Source organism: Channa argus, chromosome 16, assembly GCF_033026475.1.
Source record: "Channa argus isolate prfri chromosome 16, Channa argus male v1.0, whole genome shotgun sequence".
In the NCBI taxonomy this organism is placed as follows: Eukaryota; Metazoa; Chordata; class Actinopteri; order Anabantiformes; family Channidae; genus Channa; species Channa argus.
In genome coordinates this window covers 20,359,193-20,380,982 of record NC_090212.1, presented here as the reverse complement: position 1 = coordinate 20,380,982, position 21,790 = coordinate 20,359,193, and the positions used below count along the sequence as shown (strand labels likewise).

At 39.8% G+C, this 21,790-nt stretch overlaps 1 protein-coding gene and 1 long non-coding RNA gene across 34 annotated transcripts in view; both read right to left on the bottom strand.

The window, feature by feature from the left end:
* mark3a (MAP/microtubule affinity-regulating kinase 3a) overlaps positions 1–21,790 on the bottom strand; it is a 52,196-nt gene that overhangs the window by 5,658 nt on the left and 24,748 nt on the right. For 6 of the 33 annotated variants that reach the window (XM_067480469.1, XM_067480476.1, XM_067480494.1 and 3 more), the window contains exons 8-17: positions 19,859–20,095; positions 19,432–19,572; positions 17,635–17,734; positions 13,214–13,326; positions 12,055–12,199; positions 11,048–11,265; positions 10,092–10,195; positions 9,382–9,558; positions 6,014–6,286; positions 4,492–4,518 (exon numbers count right to left, since the gene is read on the bottom strand). In XM_067480469.1, the coding sequence (XP_067336570.1) occupies positions 4,492–4,518; positions 6,014–6,286; positions 9,382–9,558; positions 10,092–10,195; positions 11,048–11,265; positions 12,055–12,199; positions 13,214–13,326; positions 17,635–17,734; positions 19,432–19,572; positions 19,859–20,095 (1,535 nt within the window). Of the gene's footprint in view, positions 1–219; positions 300–4,491; positions 4,519–5,890; positions 5,913–6,013; positions 6,287–9,381; positions 9,559–10,091; positions 10,196–11,047; positions 11,266–12,054; positions 12,200–13,213; positions 13,327–17,634; positions 17,735–19,431; positions 19,573–19,858; positions 20,096–21,790 lie in introns of those variants that run through there. The other 27 variants (XM_067480478.1, XM_067480482.1, XM_067480490.1 and 24 more) reach the window with 16 other exon arrangements.
* Positions 7,467–9,374, bottom strand: LOC137101744 (uncharacterized). The gene is made up of 2 exons (XR_010911103.1): positions 9,235–9,374; positions 7,467–7,833 (listed from the first exon to the last, which is right to left on the bottom strand). It is a non-coding gene; the product is annotated as an uncharacterized lncRNA (long non-coding RNA).

The window sequence follows — 21,790 nt, the reverse complement described above, 5'->3', positions numbered from 1 at the left end:
TGAAAGACAAAACGTGAATCTGAGGAGTCAGCGAATTTGTCAATGACACCTAACAAGAAAACAAAGGAAGAGAGAGGGAAAGTATATTTAAATGTATGGCATGTTGACAGGCCAAAAATGAATAAAAACAACAAGAACAAAAAAAAAAAAATGGCGAAGGAATGATCAGAAGGAAGGAACAAGAATAGGCTGATGGAGACCGGAGGGCAGAGGACTTACTAAGGGTCTTTCCTCCCTGGGTAGAAGGGATAGCAGGCCCTGTTTTGGCCGTCTGCCGTTTGGCCGGGTCAATACTGACCCTAGGCAGAGAGGAAGAGCAGCAAGAGGTCAAGGTTAAAGGACACAAGAAGGTTAAGAAGACAGAAAACACACAAACTGTGAGGGGAGAAGTGGAGGAGGTGACCGAACCCAAAACGTCCTGAAGAGGAGGAAAATAGCAAAAACTTGTTGGTTAAGTCATAAAATGTAGAAGAATTAAATAAAATCACAAACACATGGAGGCCGAAAACTGACAAACTGTACAAAATTTTTGACAGGTCAAAAACAGAACTGAATAAGTAGAGAGAGTTAGCTGTAAAATTTCTGTCATAAAAATACATTTGTACCAATTTAAAAGTACAAGAGTTTCACTTGCTGATCTCACCCATTTACATAGGTCAAGAATCTTTCTGGACATTCTTTTGGCCAAACATATCCAGGTCTCAAACTATGTGACGCCAGCCCAATAAAAAGGGCCGGCGGAGAATCACAAACTGTTCTGACAGCAGCCCTGTGAGGATGAACCTCAGGGTGGAAAAACTTACTTTGACAATGCCACCGTGCTGCTGATCCAACCATTTCCCATTTTTTACATGAATTATTTTATCACTTTTCCAAACATCCAGAGTGGAAGTGAAAGGATTTGCTAATAGTCTGTTTATCATTTGCGAATTATTTGTCCGAATGTTGATTTGGCACAGATTTTACGCCGGATGCTCCTCCTGACACAACCCTCCCCAGTCTCTACTGGGCTTGGGACCGGCACTGCTCGACTAGGGATTGAGGGGGGGGTTCAGTTGGTAGAGTGGCAGATGTTTGCACCCCGCTCTTCCCGACCAAATGTCAGTGTCCCTGGGCAAGAAGAAGAGCATCCGGCGTAAAAACTGTGCCAAATAACCTTGTGGACAAACGATCTGCTGTGGCGACTCTGAACTCGGGATAAGCCGAAAGGACTTTTACATGGAAAACACTGAAAAACTAACGCTTACATTTATTTATTTATTTATTTTAAATTATTCAGTTTTATTTTGACTTTGTCCAAAAACCTCAGACTACATTTGACTCTTACAGGACTCGTAACAATGAGGACAAACACAAAAACAAAGAGAAGTGATAAGAGTGAGATGGGTGGACGGTGATAACCGATGAGCTGACAGACAAAAAAAGCTCTGGATGATGATGATGCTGCTGCTGCCAGAGGAAGAAACTAGTCTACAAAGCATCCACTACAGGGCGCTGTTGAGGCTTGAGATGAAGAAGCCTGTGAGGGCCACAAAGCTCCAGTTCTGTTCTGAGGGCACCACAGCCACTGGAACATAAAAAACCCATTTCAAGAATCTAGTTGGCAAGTTTAATTCCAGTGCCGTGTCCTGATGATGGTTTTTTTTTTTACCCTCATGAGTGGGAGAAATACACTAAACCTGATGCAACTACCCAATCTTCCACAGAAAAACCAAAGGTATTTATGAAATACATGTTTGACAATCATTACAATGTACGTACCAGATAAGCTTGACCTGCCAGATCAGTGCAGGGTCTCTAGCTGATTTGACACATGACTCTCTGACTCTCGCTCTCTGTGGCTGGTGCAATGGTCATTAAATTATATATTTTTTTATTTGATTATATTTGAGAGTTTTTAAACTTTGTTGGATGTAGATGTTTCTGCCTGCAAACAAAATAACACTGCCAACGATAATGTGGGATCCCAGCTGTAAGTGCAGGACCCTGAGCTGATCTGGTCTTTCATATAATGGGAAATCAAGACAAGCTGCACCTTTAATGGGAGACTGGGAAATTTAGGCCTGGGGTCGAAAAGGAGAAATGTCTGTTTTCAGTGCTTATTAATTGCTGTAACAAACAAAATCCACAGTGAACCAGACAACTGTTCAAAAAACAAACCAAAAAAACAAGTCGAATATTTATAGGTTTAGGGTTTTTTTTTTTTTTTTTTAACATATGAGGATTAGAACTTCTCCAACCTCTTCCAAAACACAACAGAGAATTACAAATGGCTGAAAGTGTATGAACAACTAGAAAAAATCTGGGCAAAGGCTGGATTTGCAAAAACACAAATCTGTTTTTTTAGAGTTCTTTCTGGTCCAGACATGTTTCCTCTGTTCACAGAGGCCACGCCAGAATAGAATAAATGTCATCCTGGTCTGACAAGCAATTACTTCTGAGCCAGAGAGAGCTAAAAAATAAATCTGTTTATGGAGACTAATGCAGCAGAATAATGTTTGAAGCACCTACTAAAATGTGAAAGTTCATCTGACAACAACAATCACTGTGGTGAGAAAACGAACTGCAATTAATGGCAGCTGTAAGAAGCAACCTCATGCATGCGCTGGCAATTGATTAGAGTCAAGCTGCTTTGTTGTCGCTGATGGTTAATGGAATGATTGTTCCAGGAGCACGGCCTGCCCCCTCCCCAATCAGTCCAACCACAGCCACCTTGAGTACACTTACACACATTGTAGAACAAGTTAAAGCCCTAATAATAGTAAATTGAACGATAACGTGACAGTTTAAATGCCACAGTCTGATTTATAGAAGAGTCTTCTCAGATGTCTTGTGCAGAATACAAGTTCTTTTCCATTACATTTCTCTTAAAACAGTAGTTTGACATTTAGGGGATTCTCTTATTTGGTTTCTTGTCTAGGATTTAGCTGAGAAGATCGATACCATCTTCAAGTCTGTGCATGAAATAAATAAAGCTGGAGCTGGTTAAACCTGGTATAAAGACCAATAACAGGCTGAAGCATTGTGCTGGTTCTGCTCGAAGATAACAAATGTGCCTACTACTGGCTAATTACTGCATACATGTCATTACTTTAATCCAGGGATATTCAAACTGTGAGTGACTCACGGAAAGGTTATGTGGATATAGGTGCATGATGAAACTTCAGTTTAGATCTGTGAAGCCAGAAATTCAATTATTAGCGAAAGTAAATGAATATTAATGTTAAATTACACTATTTTTACCACAAGATAACAAAAAATTACTTGAGCTCTTCATTTAGAATTGTTTTAACCACATTAAAAGTTAAAATCCTCTAACTGGGATTTCACACGGAAAGCGAGACATGATCAGTGTGTAAATTCCACTGAACTGACATTACATTCAGTTCACAATGACTCTGACCTGTGTTCAGAATCTCGGTTAACAGAACTGTGTTCAGTACCGTATTTTCCCTTCTGTCAGCAGGACATAGGGACAGCAGCCAGACATTCACTGGACAAACATAGCTCTCGTGTAAGCTCAGCAGGGAGGGGGAAAGAGAAAGAAAGAAAAATAAATAAAAACAGCAATCTCTTATTATTCTAGTGAATTTCTTAGCCAGATGAATTAATACAGACACCAGTGAAAAGGGTTTAACAGCTCAAAAACAGCCGTCTTTGGACATTATGCTGCACTATACATGTCAGAGAAAGAAAAAAATACACCTGACCGTAACATTATATTTATTCTCTATTGTTTTTAAGCAGGGGTTCTGGGTGGGGGGGGGCTGATGTGTGTGCACCTTAAAGTCACCCTGCATTTCCACTCGGTGCAGACTGTAAGAATGTATCTGTGTCGCTGCTTTGTTCCATCCTCTGCATTGCTCCATGGCCCTAAAAGTGCTTTAATGTGAATTTGCCCGTTTTCTCTCAGAAGACAACAATAAACCACACACACAAACTATTATTGTATAGATGACTATTCCCAGTGTACATGATGGATATGTACAGAATTATTTAATGGCCTGAAACAGTTGCAAAACAAAAACTGGACAGGAAGTTATTGTCTTGAAACTGCTTTCGTTTTTGTGCTAGTTTGGTAATTGAGAGGTACAGAATAAGTTGACGTAGACGTACTGGTAGTGCAGTTCATCACCTCTGAAAAGACCCAGGCTTATGCTAATGTTGGAGGCTGTAGCTCGGTATGTACTGAACTGACTTGAGAGCATCATGGATCTCAGCACAGAAGCAAAGAAACTTGTTCCCCCTAATGTCAGACTATCGTTTTTATGCACAAATCAGACATTAATTTGTATTAATCTCATCACACTGGCCTGATTATAAACCTGTGTGTGTAAATGTACCCAGAGAGTTTGTATTTTTCCTGCTAAGCGTTGTGTTAGTTCAGTGCCAGCAGCCCCACACGTCTGTAAAGTTTCAGAGGAAGTTCATCAGCGAGTTTTTTTTCGTTACTTTTGGCAGAGTGAAAGGCCAAAGGTCCAAGAGTCCTACCTTTTGGTAAACCTGAATGACATGTTTCTACAACAGAATAAGACAAAAGAAACAGTGAAAACGTTGAAGGGGATGTGAAAGGAGGAGGAGGCAGTGGGGTGGGGGGTGGGGGGGTATAAGGAGTCTGAATGGGTGAACAAAAACGGGCTGATTGATAATCAATGAGAAACAAGAATCTTCCCCTTCACTGTTAATGATTCCAAATGATTTCAATTCCTTTTAGGTCAACTACCACAGGAGTGACGGTGTCTGCCTGGCTGCTGCTTTCAGAGCCTTTCAAATGATTGATTTAAGCAACTAAAACAAATTCACTTGCTTGCTGATTATTTTCTTGGTTTATGGATTGATTGTTTGGGCTTTTCCTAACTAAGTAGCAAAGTGAAAACTTAAACGCTTTTACAGATGTGGAGGAAATCGCTGGTATTTTATAAAACAAGTTGTAGCGAACAGTTTGACTTAGAGGTGCTGGTAGCGGAGTTTGTCGTCTCTGAATGGATCCAGATTTGTCTTAAGATACCTGGCTCCTGGCTGCAGCTCGGTATTTACTTTGCAGACTCGACAGCTTCATCGATCACAGCAAGGCAGCAAAGAAAGTTTCTACACTTCCACAAAAAGAGAAGAACCTACAATTTTCCCAAAGGCCAAACAAAACAGCAGAGCGGTCGACCATTCAAATAGTCTAAATGATCGATTACAAGACTGAAGTACGTGTGACGCTAATTATAGTTGGAAATCTCTTCTCTAAGAAATCTGTCTGGATCGGTTTCATTTGTGGTAGACTTAAAATGTTCTGTTAAATCAAAGATCAAAAGCAAATTAGATTTCTTTTTTTTATTTTGGATTTTTAGTACTTTTGTCAGTTTAATGTTGTTTCAGAGGAAATGATGGGTTTTCTTTGTTTCCTCTGAAGAATTTCATCCACATCTGAAAGAACATGCAACAATCCAAAACCAGATTCAATTTAACATGAGACAAAGAAAAACAGATTAGTCTACTCTAAAATCCTGGCTGTAGTAAATGTTTTATACTTACCTCCCCTCTTTATACACTAACGTTTAGGTAGTTGTACTGCAAAGAAATGTCTCCTTATGACTGTTATGCAAGAAGATGATCAGCAAACACACTGAATCACAAAACTCAAATTTGCTAAAACGGTCAGTCGATAAACCGACTTGAGGTCAATTTGTGGCCCGTTAAGAGCGGCTTTATTTCTTTCTGGCAGGCAACCAGGCAGCGACCGATAAACAATTTAGGTTTAAGTATAAATCACTTCATACACAACAGTGACATTTTCCTCCAGCATCAAATCATCCTAATTCAACAAGGCACCGTGTTGATTGGCTTGTAATTCAAACAGACGGAGGCACAGGAGATTATACTGTACAGAGCAGAGCTGGAGTCTATCACTTTCCATTTAAGTCCTAAGGAGGGTTTCAACAGTTACATTAACAATCTGTGCATGTTGTCATTTTAGCTTGTATTTAAGCACTGAAACCCGACTCTCAGGTGTTTCGTTGCTTACCTGCGGGTGAGTTTGGAGGTGAGTTTGGAGAAAAGGTTGCTTGTTCCACGGCTGCGGGTCTGGGAGAGTGGCGTGGCATCATTGGAGAGGGTGGGCGAGGCTGGCGGACCGTTGTAGGTGGCCGTGCGGCGGTCTCTTAGCTGCCCTCCATGGAAGGTGCTGCGGCTGGCAGTGCCTCGAGGGAAGCGGAGCCGGTCGGGTGTGGTGGCATTGGTTATGCTGTGGGTCGATGCCACTGGGTTCTTCTGGCCGCCGGGAGACACCGCAACACTGCTGTCGCGAAGAAGAACGATCCAGTTCAATTTGAGACTATACAGACAGGTCTGCAGTTTTTCCATTGCAGAGGCACTTCAATGCACCTTTTCCCAAACTTTTGGAGTTTGGGCAAAAATGTTTGTAAGACTTCTCGCCAAACACACTGGCTGAGTGTTTATAGTCAAAGCTGTTGTAATAGATGCTGTTACTGTACATTTTGGTCCAAAACTGCAATGGAAAAACCTGTTAGAGTTCTCTTTAACATGGTTGAGGGTTTTGTTATTCCTACATGGTTTTCTGATGTCTTCATGAATTTTCAGTAAATTAATATTGCGTGTTAGATGTCAACAGGGTAGGAAATTTGATTTAAAGTAAAAGAAAAAAAGAAAAAGACAATCAGCTGGTGGCTACAAACTGAACAGCGACAAAAAGGAGGTACAAGTTGTTAAAGTTTGTTAGTGGTAGAAGCACTGAGAGAGGGAACATTTTTTATCCTGTTCGTCTCTGAACTCTCTGATCCCACCAGGACTTTGTTCAACGCGATCACTCTTATGCATCTAAACGGCCAGTCAGGAAAAGATAACGATAATAAAAAGCCATAGGAGCTTTATGCCCTTTTACAGCAGTCGTCTTTGCATCAGGTTTAGTTATTTCAGTCCTTCACTTTGAACAAACCAGATGACCTGAGAGCAGTCAGTGCTGTTATAGATGTAAAAGGGGACAAATGACTAAATAAAAGTGACAAAAACTCTTAACTAAATGGTTCTTGGGAAACTGGACAAAGCTGGACTGTTCTATCTGGATACAGCAGGGGAGATTAACATTTAGAGTTTTTCCACTGCATAATACTGACTTGACTCTACTCTACTTTTTATTTCCATCCTCCATGAACAAAGATGTGGATGGTAAGTGGTACTTTCTTGCCATCACCTCTGTCGAGGTCCTGCATGAGCAGAAGCGATACCAAAATGTGACAAGGAAACACTGCAGACTACTGGTTGGGAGATCTGAGCTCGTACCATGCTGTGTAAAATCCTAAAATTTTAATAAATTAGTGTCAATTGAACATTCAGCCCTTCAGTCAAAATTAGGGTTTCGAGGGTCATTTGGAAAAGTTATTGTAATAATAATGGTCACAACCTGAAAAACAACACATTAAATAAAATGTGAGATTCGACACGAGGAATATTTTTTCCCCCCCAAAAAAATCATTTTAGAAAACAAAAAAAGAAAGTGAAGCTGCAGCTGCAATTTACAAGCAACCAGCTGTAGTTAATTTCCCACCCTGGACATCAAGCTCTAAACAATGAGGAGTGAGTGAGTTGAGTCCCTGATCAGTTAAGACTCTAAACAGAAAAATGGTCTGAGGGTGCTGGGGTAGCTGGGGGGGGGCGGGTCGGTGAGCGGTGAAGCTCGGCCATCGTGACGAAAACAAACAGGTGAGAGATCCAGACAGGGAAAGTCGGGGATCGAAATTCACAGCAGAGGATGAAGAAGAGATCAGGAGAGAGTTGTTTTTATTGAAAATGTCTGCAGCGGAGCCGAGAGGTTCCTCCAGTCTACGGCTGGCAGAGGGATGATGCAAACATAGAAAAATATCATCACACACAGAGTTTAAGACCTTGTTTGTCAAAACACAGCAGCTTAATTTCAGTGTGCGGATACATATTTTTCACTACTTGTGTCTCCACACTTATCAGTGTCTGAAATAAACCCCCACCACACTCCAAGTGCAGCTAATGTCTAATAATACGGTAATAATAATAATAATAATAATAATAATAATAATTATATTATTATTATATGAATATGATAATAAAGAAGATAATTCTACAGGCTTGTTAAGGGCTTGATTTCAGATTTTGTTTGCCGAAAACAGAGCTGAACTTTTTAATTTTTTTTTATTATTATTGGTTTTAGTCAGTGGACAAAGAATTAATCAGCAATTCTGATAATGGACTAAACAGTTTTCCCAAATATACTTGCTGGCGTTCTGACATTTTCTATAATAGTAAACAGAATATGTTTGAGTTGTAGACAATTTCATGAACACAATAAGCAACTTTTAGGAGTTTATGATGACCATTATGACGTACTCTGCACCAAGTGAATTGTTGTTTTAAAAAACAAAACAAAACGTATTTTCTTGGAATAATAATATATGAATATGAAATACAACTAAGTAGAAGTACTATAAAAAGTAAAAGCTAAACATTACCTCCTGTATTTCATTCTGAAACTAAAATATATAATAATAGTTTGAATGTTGTAATGTCTAAATACCAGCAGCCAAACTGCTTAACGCTGTTTTTGGTTTTGTCATTTTAAAACACAGATTCACTGGTTGTAACGAACAGACTTTGCACCTGTAGGTAACACGTTGTTCAGTACAGTTTAAAGTTTAAAGCAAAGCTTTTTCTTTAAACATTTTGACCGTTTCCCACACTTAGATGGATTCTATTGCATCTTGTATGGTGTTGTCTTATTATACTTAGATTTTTAAGATCTTTAAAATTATCTTAATATATTTAAATCGATGCTACGCATATAGTCTTGTTACTTTCACAATAATGCTTTTCTGTAGAAAGCTGTGCAAAGTACCCTATATGCAGTGAGATCAGAACCTCCTAATTATTGTCAGGTTTACATTAAAATCAAACATTTCTGAGCAGCACCATTGTGCCGTTTTAGCAGCCACTTATAGCTGATGTGCAGTAGCTTTGAAATCTGTGTACGAGGGAAAATCATCAGCTTGAGGGAAATTACACAAAGACTTTGAATCCTCTGCTGTGCTGTCTGACAGTACGTGGTTCCACAGTAAACACAATATTGCTAATATTTTGATTCAAAGTATATTAATATTCTGCCAGATACACTAGATTCATGAGAGTTTCAATTCTGGGGATGATGAGTGTAAATTACAGACACTGACACCAAAAAACAAGTTGGATGCATATGGTCCTTACTGTTCTTTGCAGGAAATGGTGTCCATGGTTAAGTTGAGGTGTTACGGAGTTTGAAGCTGGCTGGATATGTGGGTTAGCAGGGGGCCAAACAGGGGCTAAGACATGAGAGGAGACAGACAGGGGGGTTTGTAGGCCCTGCTGTCTTACTTTGGCGAGCAGTAGTCCAGAGCGTAGTAGGAGTGGGGAAGTGTGGCCCAGCCTGCCTGGCAAGCGTACAAAGGGCCGACGGTTTGATACCTCAGCCGCACCGAACTGGACGAGGCACCGAACGCAGCGGCCACAAAGGCAGGAGAGGGGCTAGTGGCACAAGCCATCTCAGTCATGCTGGTCATGCCACAACAAAAAGAAACATCCCCAGCCCACCCGAACCACAAAACACACAGGCAAAAAAATGGAAAATAAGATGAGAAAAATCGATAAATACAAGAAAGAGGGAATAGAAAGAAAGAAATGCAGGGAATAAAACAAAGAAAATTCCCTCCAGGCATCGTGCCTGGAATTTCTTTCAACAATAAAAGGACAGAATACGGGCTTAAATGTTGAAACAATGCTGTAGGAGCTCAACCAAAGTATAAGTCTTGAAGTTTTTTTTTGTACTGACACTAATAATCTCTGCATTCACTAGAGTTTAACTTCACTACATATATGCTCATAATGCAAGTTTGGCTTTGAAATGGCATTTAGGCCAAAACCCTGGTCTAATAACATATATACTTCCATCAAAATGTATCTCCATTTTACTTTTCGGAAAAGATATAGAAGTGGCCCAGACTCAAACCAAAATCCTGCTCTGATAGTTTTCTGATATGTTTTCTACGACAATGCCAGGCTGAAGAGGGCAAACACTCTGCTCTCACCTGTTCTCCTTCCCATTGGGAATGACAGAGAGGCGGTCCGTGTTGTTCCTGTCACTGCAGACATACGTGTTCCTCCTCGTCATTCCTGCAGATGCAGTGTTATTCTGCAGAGCGAAACAAAAGAAAACATACTGCTGTAAAACAACATGCTTTAGTTTCAGGCAGAAAAGCATTTACTGAATGTTGCGTCTAAGAACCCTGTTAGGTTCTGCTGATCCCTTTTGGATCAGGATAGAATAAAAGTGGGACATAATATGGAAATAGATTAAAAAAAAATTAAAACAAGCCTAAAATAAGTAGACAAATATTTTTATAGGGCTGTACCTGAATTTCCTTCATTTGACATTAATGACTGTTTATTATCCGTCAGGTGATATTAAGAGTCCCAGAGGTAATAAAAAATTAAACTTGGGGTTGTTGCAGGATTTAAAAAAAAAAAGTTAGCTGGACTGCAGAATAATATTTCTCAGAATTATTGTATAAATTTCAGAGACACAGAACAAGTGCATAATGCTAATCGAACTTCTCTGTCTGGATAATAAAGCCACACAACTGCTTTGAAACATTATGTGACAGCATTTCTACAATGCTTAGTTTTCTCCGCACACACTTAAACAGCGAGCCAGTGTTTCCAGAACATTCCTGAGGCCGTTTAAGTCAGAGAGCCGAATAAACATATGTTTGCAAATTTAGCTGGCTTCATGTGGAAGTAGCCTTAGAGTCAATCTTGGACAATTCTCACCTCCAGCTCTGTATAACTTACTTGCTGTTTAAATCCCTCTGTGCTAGTAAAATAGTTTGTGTTGATAAAGCTCTGTAGAGATGTCTTTAAAATGATTTGTCATTAATGTCTGAGAGCACATAATGGATGGTTAAAAAAGTTACTGTAATACAGAATAAATTAAAAAACATCATCCATATGTAGGTAGCTGTGTTTAACTGATAAACGGACTCACTGTTGGGCCGGTGGTGGCGCCTTTCCTGCGGTCAGGGATGTCAGCCTTGTTGGGGTTGTTGGCGTTGCCCAGCAGAGGACTGGAGGGTGGAGCACCGCGGCTGCCTGGGGTGCTGGGTTTACGGAGCTGGACCCCACCTTCCTCTTTAACACTGTTCTCCGCTGTGGTGGTCTGACTCCTCTTGGGATGAGCCATACCCGGAGGGGCATTCTGCCCAACTACAGACAGGCAGAGGATGAAAACCATTAGCAAAACACTGAACTGGCTTTCTATAAACCTTTGTGCTTCAATTTAAAACTACCCTCCCGCATTTAGGAGAAGAAGAATTATGACACTGATTCAAAGTGACGGATAGAAACTATGTTTTCCCAATGCAATGTGACTTGAACATGATGTATTGTTCAACAGGGAAAAACAATACTAGCCTCTATAACTTTTCATTTTGAAATCGGTCAAAAAAAACCAAACACAACAAAAAAACAACCTTGGAATATTTCATCCCGAGGTTTGAGAAACAGTGATATTTGACATCTTTCATTATTTTCTGACATGAAAGAGAAAACGGGCATCTTAATTGATCATATTGAACATTTTAAAAATGTCAAAAGGTCACAAACACTGAGATTAGCACAGTATGGCCTCAAGAGCTCGGTGGACAGTGACTCGCTGTGTTAGAGCTGGAACTTAAATGTTCTTAGTGCAGCTATTTGTGATGCAGATTTAACAAAGAGGAAGCAGCGGTTATTGACAAAGCATTATACCACAGCGGACAGAACTGAGCTGTGCAAATAAGGCAGAGGTTAAAGTGCCTCCATTATGTGACCGATTTGATTAAACTGCTTTCATCAGCCTGACAATCAGCTACTGACAGAAACCAGACTTTAGAAGGAGCCAAAGGCACAGCACAGTTTGAGCCCTGTGCTGTGTTTGCATTCAAAAAATTAGAACCACATCTCATACCCGACTGAGGAGACAATACTGGGGGCGAGTCATTATTCCACTCTTACCTTGTTCGCTGTAACGTCTCTGTTTGTGGTTGGAGGATACACTCCTCTGGACTTTGAGGTGCGAGGGTGACTGGCCATTGAGTTCGCTATTGGGTCTGGGTTTGGCAAGAGACAGGTTGCTGCTAGAGGCTGACTCAGGCTCCAGCTGGTGGAACAGACAGATGGAGTGAAAATATGCAGCACATACCAAACCTTTAAACTACAGATGAAACTAGCCTGCTGTACAGTCTTCCAGTCTACATTTACAAAATCTACACTTATTTCAAACCATAAAGTTACTTGTCGGGCTACCACCACCATGAACGCATCTCTTCAGTTCAGACTTTCCCTACTTGCTCTCGAAACCACTGCTTAGTTTGGGGTGACTTATGCTCAGAAGACGTTATCTACTGAAACCTACAAGGTGCCAGGTATGGGGCTACATCAGGGCCATTACAGGCCCGAAACATGTATTTGTAGTGAATTTACTTACAGCAGAACTAAGGAAGAGTAATATGCTACCTGACAGTGGTCACAATGGGAAAAACACATGACCGGCTTAAGGAAACAAAACAAAAACTTCTTTATATTTAGTTAAAAGACATTTAATGTTAGTTAATTCACAGAAAATCACAAAGATAATCAGTGACTCACTAATCAAAACTCGAGCTGTTAGATCAGAAAATTTAAGTCATAATTGTGCGCAAAGAGCAGAGAGTCACCTTCCCTGACTGTAATACTCTCGTCTTAACACTGGACACTATTTTTCTTTTCTAAAGATTCCTCAATCTGAAACATGTTGGAAAATGTGTCTTAGTAGATTACATCTTTAGGCATATACCAAGTCCTCAAGGCAAAACCAGTGCATTTAGACATGTCTGTATCAAAAGCTAAGCCCTCAGGAACAGCAATTGGCTTTGGGCTAATTTTATTATAGCAGCCACAGTTGGTAATGTCACTGGCCAAAACAAGAGAATTCCCCACACAAAGTGCACTGATGAATAAGGTAAGTGACTTTAAACCAGTGTGCAGTAAAATAAGAGAAGGACCCAATTCTCTAAAGACTTGACGGTAAGAGAATTGACTGCTTTGCAGTCTGACATCCACTGTCGTCCCTGCTATTTTAGCAGTCAAGATTAGCTGATCTACTGTAACTGAGCGTAATGACTGATGTTTGTACCTCAGAGGCCTTTCTGCCCAGCAGCAAGTAGGTTGCTGTGATCTCATCGTACTTCATCTTGGCCAGAGATTCCTGGATCTCCTCCAGGTTGTAGCCCATCCCCACCATCACATCTGTGCAACGAAAACACATACGTGGCACATTTAAAAAAATATTCCAGGTACTGTTTTAACAAAGCAAAATGTATAAAATAAGCCACGGGACAACTGGGCCCTGATGGACACATTTGAAAATGGTTATTTTCTTATATATAGGCTCAATCATTTGCGGCAGAAAACAAACAAAAAAAAGTATTCAAGCACCATAAACTGCATGTATGGATTTAAAGCTTTATGGGACTTATCCAGTGGCAACAGAATCATTTCTGGTTGTGAGGATCACAAGCAGAAATATGGTGTTGACACCACGAGACCAGCCTGCGTTCTTACATATATGGTCAATGGAGAAGCTTCAGCAGGACAGAAAACAGAAAGGACACAGGGAAAAGTGTTGGTTTGGCAGAGCTCTCAAGGTGCCAGGCTGTGCTGCGTGAACACACTTCCCCCCACTTAACATGAATGAAATTGGCTGTTTCTCCCCCCAACCCCCCCCCATCTGTGTGAAATATAGCCTGATCCATCACAACTAAGCGCCTATGCCTTACGCCATCATCATTCAAACAATGATGAAGGTTTTCAGTCATGCATGTGTACTTATCTAAACCTGTGATGTCATGTTTTCCAGTTTACACGACTCAATTTCCAGGTACTGATCCTAGAACCAATTCTCAACCATCATTAACAGTGATTTAAGGCCTGTGGTTTAAGCTGATTCATTGAATTCATATATTTCCTATCAACTTACCTTAAATTCTGAACCTCAACCCCACATTATACCAAATTCAAACCTTAGTCCTAATACAAATCAACACTCGTACCCTTACAAGTTTGTACTGACCAAATTACTCCCACTCACCACAGAACAATGTTTTAGAGCGAAACGTGTCCACACAACAAAACACACACACACACACACACACTCTTGTTCCATCATCCTGCTGTTATTTGTAGCAGTATACCAGTGGAAGCTGAGAAGAGTTTCCTGCTGCAGCTGCTCTAAACGTTTATCTGTGAGTGTGTGTGTGTGTGTGTGTGTGTGTGAGAGAGAGAGTGTGTGTGCCCTCCCCCAACATGCGTTTTATCCTTTCAGCTCAACACTTTGCACACTAATCATTTTTCAAAAGGGTCCATATTCTTAAATATGTTGGAAAAGGTTTCTAAGCAATTGCTTTTTCAGAGGAGACAAAGTCTTAAAATGCCTCTTCACTGTGACCTGTAATGTGCTCTGCTCTACTGCCAATTATGTTTTATAACTCTAAAGTTTAAGATTGATGGGTTTTTCAAAGTTTGACTGAAGCTGGTTAGCTACATCCATATGGCAAGTCTTTTTAACATTTACCACGTCCACAGGATTTACATTTTAGATATCTGCAATATATTGATGACTAGTCAAAACGGTAATTAACAAATCTGCAACTACAATGAACTAGTTAAGAATTTTACCTAAAAATATATGCAATTACATTTTGACTAGTCAGAATGTCCCATTGACTTGAATAGGAAAACAAATTCAAAAGATCTACAATTCAATTCCGACTATCTGTAATGTAAATTCCAGATAATAATCCAATTACACGGCAAGTCAACATTTAATTACAGAGATCTCGAATGACATTTTAACTAGTCATAATGTCATTTAAAGACATCAAGCATCACTGGGATTTTAGGTAGATTTTCAAAAAGAAAACCTATATTTGCACACTTACTATATGGCAACATTTACAGTTGGAGAACTGCCCTAAAAACATTTTACCTGTTCCGACTCCTCACATTACTTTACACTGTAGAAGAGTCCGTCAAATTTAATTTGATAGCTTGTGGAAAAAAGTAAGATACGAGAAGTGCTCGAAATCTCTACTTTCATTGTAGTTTTGCCCTTATGTCTTGTTAAGTATCCAAATTGTGCATTTACTTTTCAAATAAATGTCTTCCAGGTAATGGCATGTGTACAATTGAAGAGAAAATTAACCTGTAATTTGTATCTGAAGTGCTGGTTTTCGCTCCTGCTTCAGCAGCTTTGCTACACAAATGTTTTATGTTAACTGCTCTCAGGAACCGAACCCTTACAAATTAAAAATGATTCATCCTGTCCAAGTGGATTTTCTTCCTGTCGAGGTGGAAAAGCCTCTCAGGCCTTGTCCTGATCATCACGTCACACTGAAACTCCTCCACTGAAAGCCGTACTAATGCCATTACTGTCTGGGCTAACAGCTTTCCTCTGGCGCTTTTTTATTGACTGATATCTTGTAATTTGATCACATTAAATCTTTGCACAGCAGTGTGGGGTAATTTACTCTGGCAGACATGATAAATTTGAAAGTCAACCAATAAAACACACGCACACACACACGAGAAAATATTAGATTTTTTGTGAATTAAGAATTATTTATATTGTAAAAATATTATTCACAGAGCAGTAACAAGAATGTGATAAAACTACTGTATTTTTAAAATCATGAAATACACATTCTTGGGTGAACATAGCTGTAACTGATCTGCAGAGGAGCCACTGGGTGAAGTTTAAAAAGAATAAATAATCCAAAGATCTGTCACTGTGACTCTTCATTCCCTCTCACTGACTCTGTCATGTGACTCTCTGCTGAGCAGGTGGGCTTGATTGCAGGCTGCGGTCTTACACAAAGGCAACCAGAACTCGTTCTGCTTTTTTGATTCGTAGCGAATTGGGCTAACAAACAGTTGCCAGTCATTTTTTGCCTTAGCATGTTCGTAGTAATTAGCAATTAGCCAACAAGCTGCTAGAATTATTGTGGTTAATGAGAGATCGCGGCCAGAGCAGATATTACCATTATTCGGCGTTTTATTGTTCAACACATGTGCTGATAAACTTTTACTCCCTTAAATATCACTTACAGCAATTCAGCCCTTTTTTCTATTTAATGCCTTGGTGTAAATGCAGACATCGTCCAAGGCCAATCAATTAAAAATGTTAAAGATCAGCCAGAATAAAGGATCACGACCATTACTTGCAAGTGATGATTACAAAACATGTAGCGGTGTTCTGTGCCTCTACCTCCTTCAAGCTTCATGTGAACCTTGCCGAGAACAGCATGAAGAAAAGAAAGAGCAACAGAGGAGCTCTGCCTCTGTTACCAGGCAGAATCTGTGACCGCCATCTTTTCTCATCTCATCTTTCTCACATTCTCCATCACACTCCCACCACAACACCTCTGCCTCCTTTTCTGCGTCTCAGTTCAGTTTCTGATATTACAGCACTGACAGAAGTGGTGATTTAAGTCCTACATAAATAAACTAAAAAAAAAAAGCAAACGTTGATGTTACCAAATTCATAAGGATGGTCCAAATATTTACATCCCCCAAATATTTAGTTCATAATCAAATATGGCAAAAAAAAAGCATCAAATTTCTCATTTGAGAGGCTGGAAACAAAATAATTGTCATTGTTTCAATATACTTGATAAAACAATTTCTCTGAGCACTCGGTTTGTTAAATTTGTCAGAAATTGAAGTTTTACTTTAATGCTTAATAGTAGATATATACTACAAAAGGTGGTTTGTCACAAGAACGTTTCAGCAAATATTTCTTCAAAATGTGTAAACTGGTCCACCATGTTTGTTCACAATGTCACATCTTTGTTTATGCAATCAGATTTTTTTTTTAATATACTTTAACAAGACCTGCAGCTATCAGCAAAGTCTATGACACTTTCAATAATCATAACATCTCTGCACAAAATGCTGTTTTACGTAAACTCTTTGGCTTATTTAGGATTCTGGGATTCCACTGAAAAAGAAGGGGTCCTCTTTTTCCTGGGTGACTGAATTTGCAAAAAACACGTGCACTGACAGCAAAACCCGGCTGCTGTTATGTAACACACAGACACACACACACACAGACACAGACACGTTGCAACTTTCATCCAGGGCACAAAGGGGAGGCATTTCTCTGTCTTCAGTCTTTGAATGCAGCTACTGAGAGCTCTCCTTTATTCATGCATCATCACATTTTATTTTTTCTTTCAAGGCTCTTTAGCAGAGAAATAATGAGCCTCACTGTTTTGAAGCTATAGGCCTGCTAACATTTAAAGCCTCGCATGGCTCATGAATTAAATAAATAAATTTCCCAGTTTGAGTTGCTGCTGTAATAAATGGAAAGATGCAGATTTTTTTTAAGCTTCTGCACTTTTCTCATTACTCAAGAGGGTCTCAGCCTCAACGGTCATAAAACCGACTAACCACTTTATTGACCAACCATACTTTGTTTTAAAAGAAAGAAAATGCAGTTTGACAACATCAGCAGTTTGAAAACCACCAGTTGGGTTGTGTGTACGTTTTCGTATTTACCTATTCTCTTCTGATCCGTGATGTCCAGCTCTGGTTCAGTGTAAGGCTTGAGCTCGTCCTCTTCAAATCCTGCATTGATCCATCGATCCTTCATGATTTGCTGCAAAAACAAATTTAGAGCATCAGTAGTCTGATTTAAAAATTAACATACACAACACAAGAAAGCCCCCACGTGCACTGGAATTCTGACATTTTCCTGACTGTGTCCAGAAGTGGGGTATGTGAGAATGCAAATTGACCTTTGCACAGACATTTTCAACTAAAAGTCTTGTACTGAGCAAGAAATAAATATTTTAGCATGTGCACACAAAACCTCCATCCTCCTCTTGCCAGTGTGCCTGGAAACATTTCTAAGGGAAACACTGCTATGGGGACACGCTGAAAGCCAGTCCAGATTCTCACAGACTGGGGTGGTGACGGAAATCCCACCACAGATACCTTAGCAGACAAAGTAGCAGGATAGTATGAACTGGTTTTTACTTGACGCAGGAATTACACAAATAAAGTGGATAAATATTAAACTTTTGGTATTTTTTTAAAAATTCCCTTGTTTGATCTTCTATTGTAGTTCAGAACAGTCCAGAGAAATGCAAAGAAGGAATTCTGAACTGAACAATTTAAAAAGCCCAATTTCATTCCACTAGGAAATTGTGAATTTTGTCCCCCATCACTTACAGCTGAAGCTTATTTCAAGTGACCTCTTTATGGTTTGTATAAACCAGGTAAAAGCTTAAAGCAAAAAATTCAATATTCATACAACCATCCTTTTACTGCTTTCCCCTCTGTGTGTGTTTACATTGTTACCCTTACTTTATTATATTAATAACCAATTATAAACGACCTGCCCAATGCTTTTCTTTTTTCTCTCCACTTTCCACTCAACCCAACCAGTCAAGGCAGATGGCCGCCCACCCTGAGCCTTTTTCTGCTGAAGGCTTTCTCCTCTCCCCTGCTGCCTAGGGCTCGTTCAAGGGGGATTTGTTGGGTTTTCTCGATACAAATTTATAGGCTTGACTTTATTCTGTCAAGTGCCTTGAGATGACTTTGTTATGAATTGGCGCTATATAAAAGATGAATTTAATTGAATTAATACCCATGTAATGGAGTTAGACCCAGATAACATTTTGTGTCCCGTTCAGACCGAGCTTGACCGTCAGTCAACATGTTTAAGCTCCGCTGAGGACAGGAATGAAATGAACAAGCTCTTTGATTAAAAGAAATAAGAGTATCATCCAGCATGATCAGGTTGAGCGCTCCTGTGCTAAAAATACAGTCACAAAGATTATTTTTGATATGCTAATGATACAGAGATGGGCACCAGGTAAGGAAGCTGAATTATAACTAAAAAAAAAAAATTTAACAGTCAACCTTTTTCTGACACTATCATTGTCCCTGCTACTTACATAAAACAGCATTTTTAATATTTGCACCAAGTGAAATAAAATGTATGAATATTTCCAATGTTATCCAATTATTGACTAAAATGAAATTTCCATCTGATTTCTAGTTTTGCCAGAAATTTTAAAACATTACAAAAATCTGAATACTTAAATATACTGCATGGATAAAACAACTTTAAATGATGCTGCTATCCTTGATTCACAAGAGACAGGACAGACAATTTTTTGCACAAGTACAAGAATGACGATGCATTATTTATGGTTACAACACTAGAGAAGAGAAGGTGGCGATGCAGGAGGGATGCATTAGAGAGGAGAGGAGGTGGAGGATAGATGGCATTCTCCAATGGTGCAGACGTGCTGGGGGGAGGTGTTAAGAACTGAGAGGTATATTTACATTTTCTGCGTCCTCCCTCACCTCGAGAGTACCCCGCTTGCCCGGGTTGAGCACCAGGAAGCGTTTGAGGAGGTTCTCGCAGTCTGTGGACATGTAGAAAGGGATACGGTACTTGCCCCTGAGCACACGCTCACGTAGCTCCTGCAGAGAAAAGATTGACAAACACCAAGTAATGAAAACACTACGATCAATGTAACAGTGTTATATTGTTACCGTGGTAATGTTACATCAAGTTTCGCCTAGTGAGACTTCGACTCATGGTGAAAGTTGATTTCCTCACATGAATGATCAAGGTTTAACAATTTCCATCCTAATAAGTGACCAAGCTAATCAGAGATTTAAACAGCTGTCAATCGAACTTGCTCTGTCGCACAGCACAGCACGTACACCATGAATAAGACAGATCCACAAACACACAGTACACCACCTTCAAGTTCTGTCCATCGAATGGCAGCGAGCCGCTGACCAATGTGTACAGTATGACCCCCAGACTCCACACGTCCACCTCTGGTCCGTCATACTTCTTTCCCTGGAAAAGCTCTGGGGCTGCATATGGCGGAGAACCGCAGAACGTATCCAGCTTGTTGCCCAGAGTGAACTCATTGCTAAAGCCAAAGTCAGCGATCTTGATGTTCATGTCGGCATCAAGGAGCAGGTTCTCAGCCTGTAGACAGCAAGAGGTCAGGGGTTACAGTCCTTTCTCTGCAGTATGTCACTGCAACTTACTTACGTAACTGAAACTTACTCAAAGCTGCCGTTGAGGTTTATTAATTCTGAATCATCAGTGTTGGGATTCAAACTGAACATCGAAAGGCTTTTGGGTGATTTCAGTGGGAATGGATTAATAATAGTTAATCTTGTTAGGATACTTTAACATCAGCAAGAATCTGTCTTGCTAAGGGACCTGGTGGAATAAAACCGTTTTAAAATAGTAAAAATTGTTTGTCACTTGATGTATTGTGCTTTCTAAACCTTTCAGGCTTAAACCTCTCAGAAACCACAACTGTATTTTTTACATTTTTACTTCCTATACAAATTAAATAAATTATAGATAAACTGTTAAGTGGATTTTGGCCAGTGGAGCTAGGGGCTAGCTGTGACCCACATTTTCACTCCTAATGCTAAGACAAGGTAGCTGGTGGTAATTCACTGAATTCACTCTCCTACAGAAATCAAGTATTAGTCTGTTGTGCAGTTTAGAAAAAAAATCTACAGTACTTTTATTTTTGCCTTATGAAGAAACATGTCACCCAGTGTAAAAATGTGCTTCACTGATGAGTTCAAGTGTTTTCCACCAAGGAGCTGCGTGACCTGGTAGATGCAATTGTGTTTTCCTCCAAAAATACAGAAAGTCTTTGGCATTGACTCACTAATTAGGAAGCAGAGACAGAATGAACAGAGCAGTGTTCTGTCGAGCCACAGGATGGAAATGACACATCCTGAGAGGTTCTCAGCTGCATGGAAGGCAAACAACATTTATCGTGACGTGGATGGCGATTAAACCCCCCCCCCCCCACCCCCCCAAAAAACCATTTTTTTCCTTGCTTAGTTGGTTATAGTTGCCAATTGTGTCAATCAATCTACACATCTTTACTTATTTATAAAAAGAAGAAACACAGGAATCCCTCCTTTACAAAATAATAAACGCTTTTCTGTGTCTCCAAACTGTTATTTCAAAAGCTTTACATTTTCTCAGGAGCACAGGGTCCTCAAAAAATGCATAATTGAAGAAGTTTGGAACCACCCGGTTTATTGATAGAATTATCTGGCAAAACTGCCTTTGAAGGAGGCTGCAGCTTCCATCTAGCTTCTTGTCATTGTTCCAGCAGGTACTCTCATCTCTGCAGAGGGCTTGGGACTCCTGACCCAAACCTTCTGTAGCTTCTTGTCTGGTTGCTCAATTTGGCCTGAAGACCAAGAATCTCTGCATTCAAGGCTTCTTCCATTTCACAATTATTGAGACACTTGTCCTGGGAAGATTTAAGGCTTTGGAAATAATTTTATCCACTTGTCCTGATCAGTTCCTCACCACAAAATGCTGCTGGGGAGGACTTCAGATAGTACTGTGGTTTGGTTAAAGCAGTGTGCCACAGGTGGACTTTGGATTTGTGTTTTTGGACATATTGTGGGCTTTTATGTTTATATAACCCAGTTTAAGCTACAGTAAAATCATTTTTTTATAAAAACAAACGATAAAAGATAAGATGTTTTTGTTTTGTCAGTATAGATTTTCGCGCATACACTGAAAGTCAAAACAATTTGATCAATTTCAATATTGAACAATGTGTGCAAAAAGTGAAGGGGTCAGAATACTTGTACGTCTGCAAAATTACATCGTAACATCTAGAACCACCTGCAA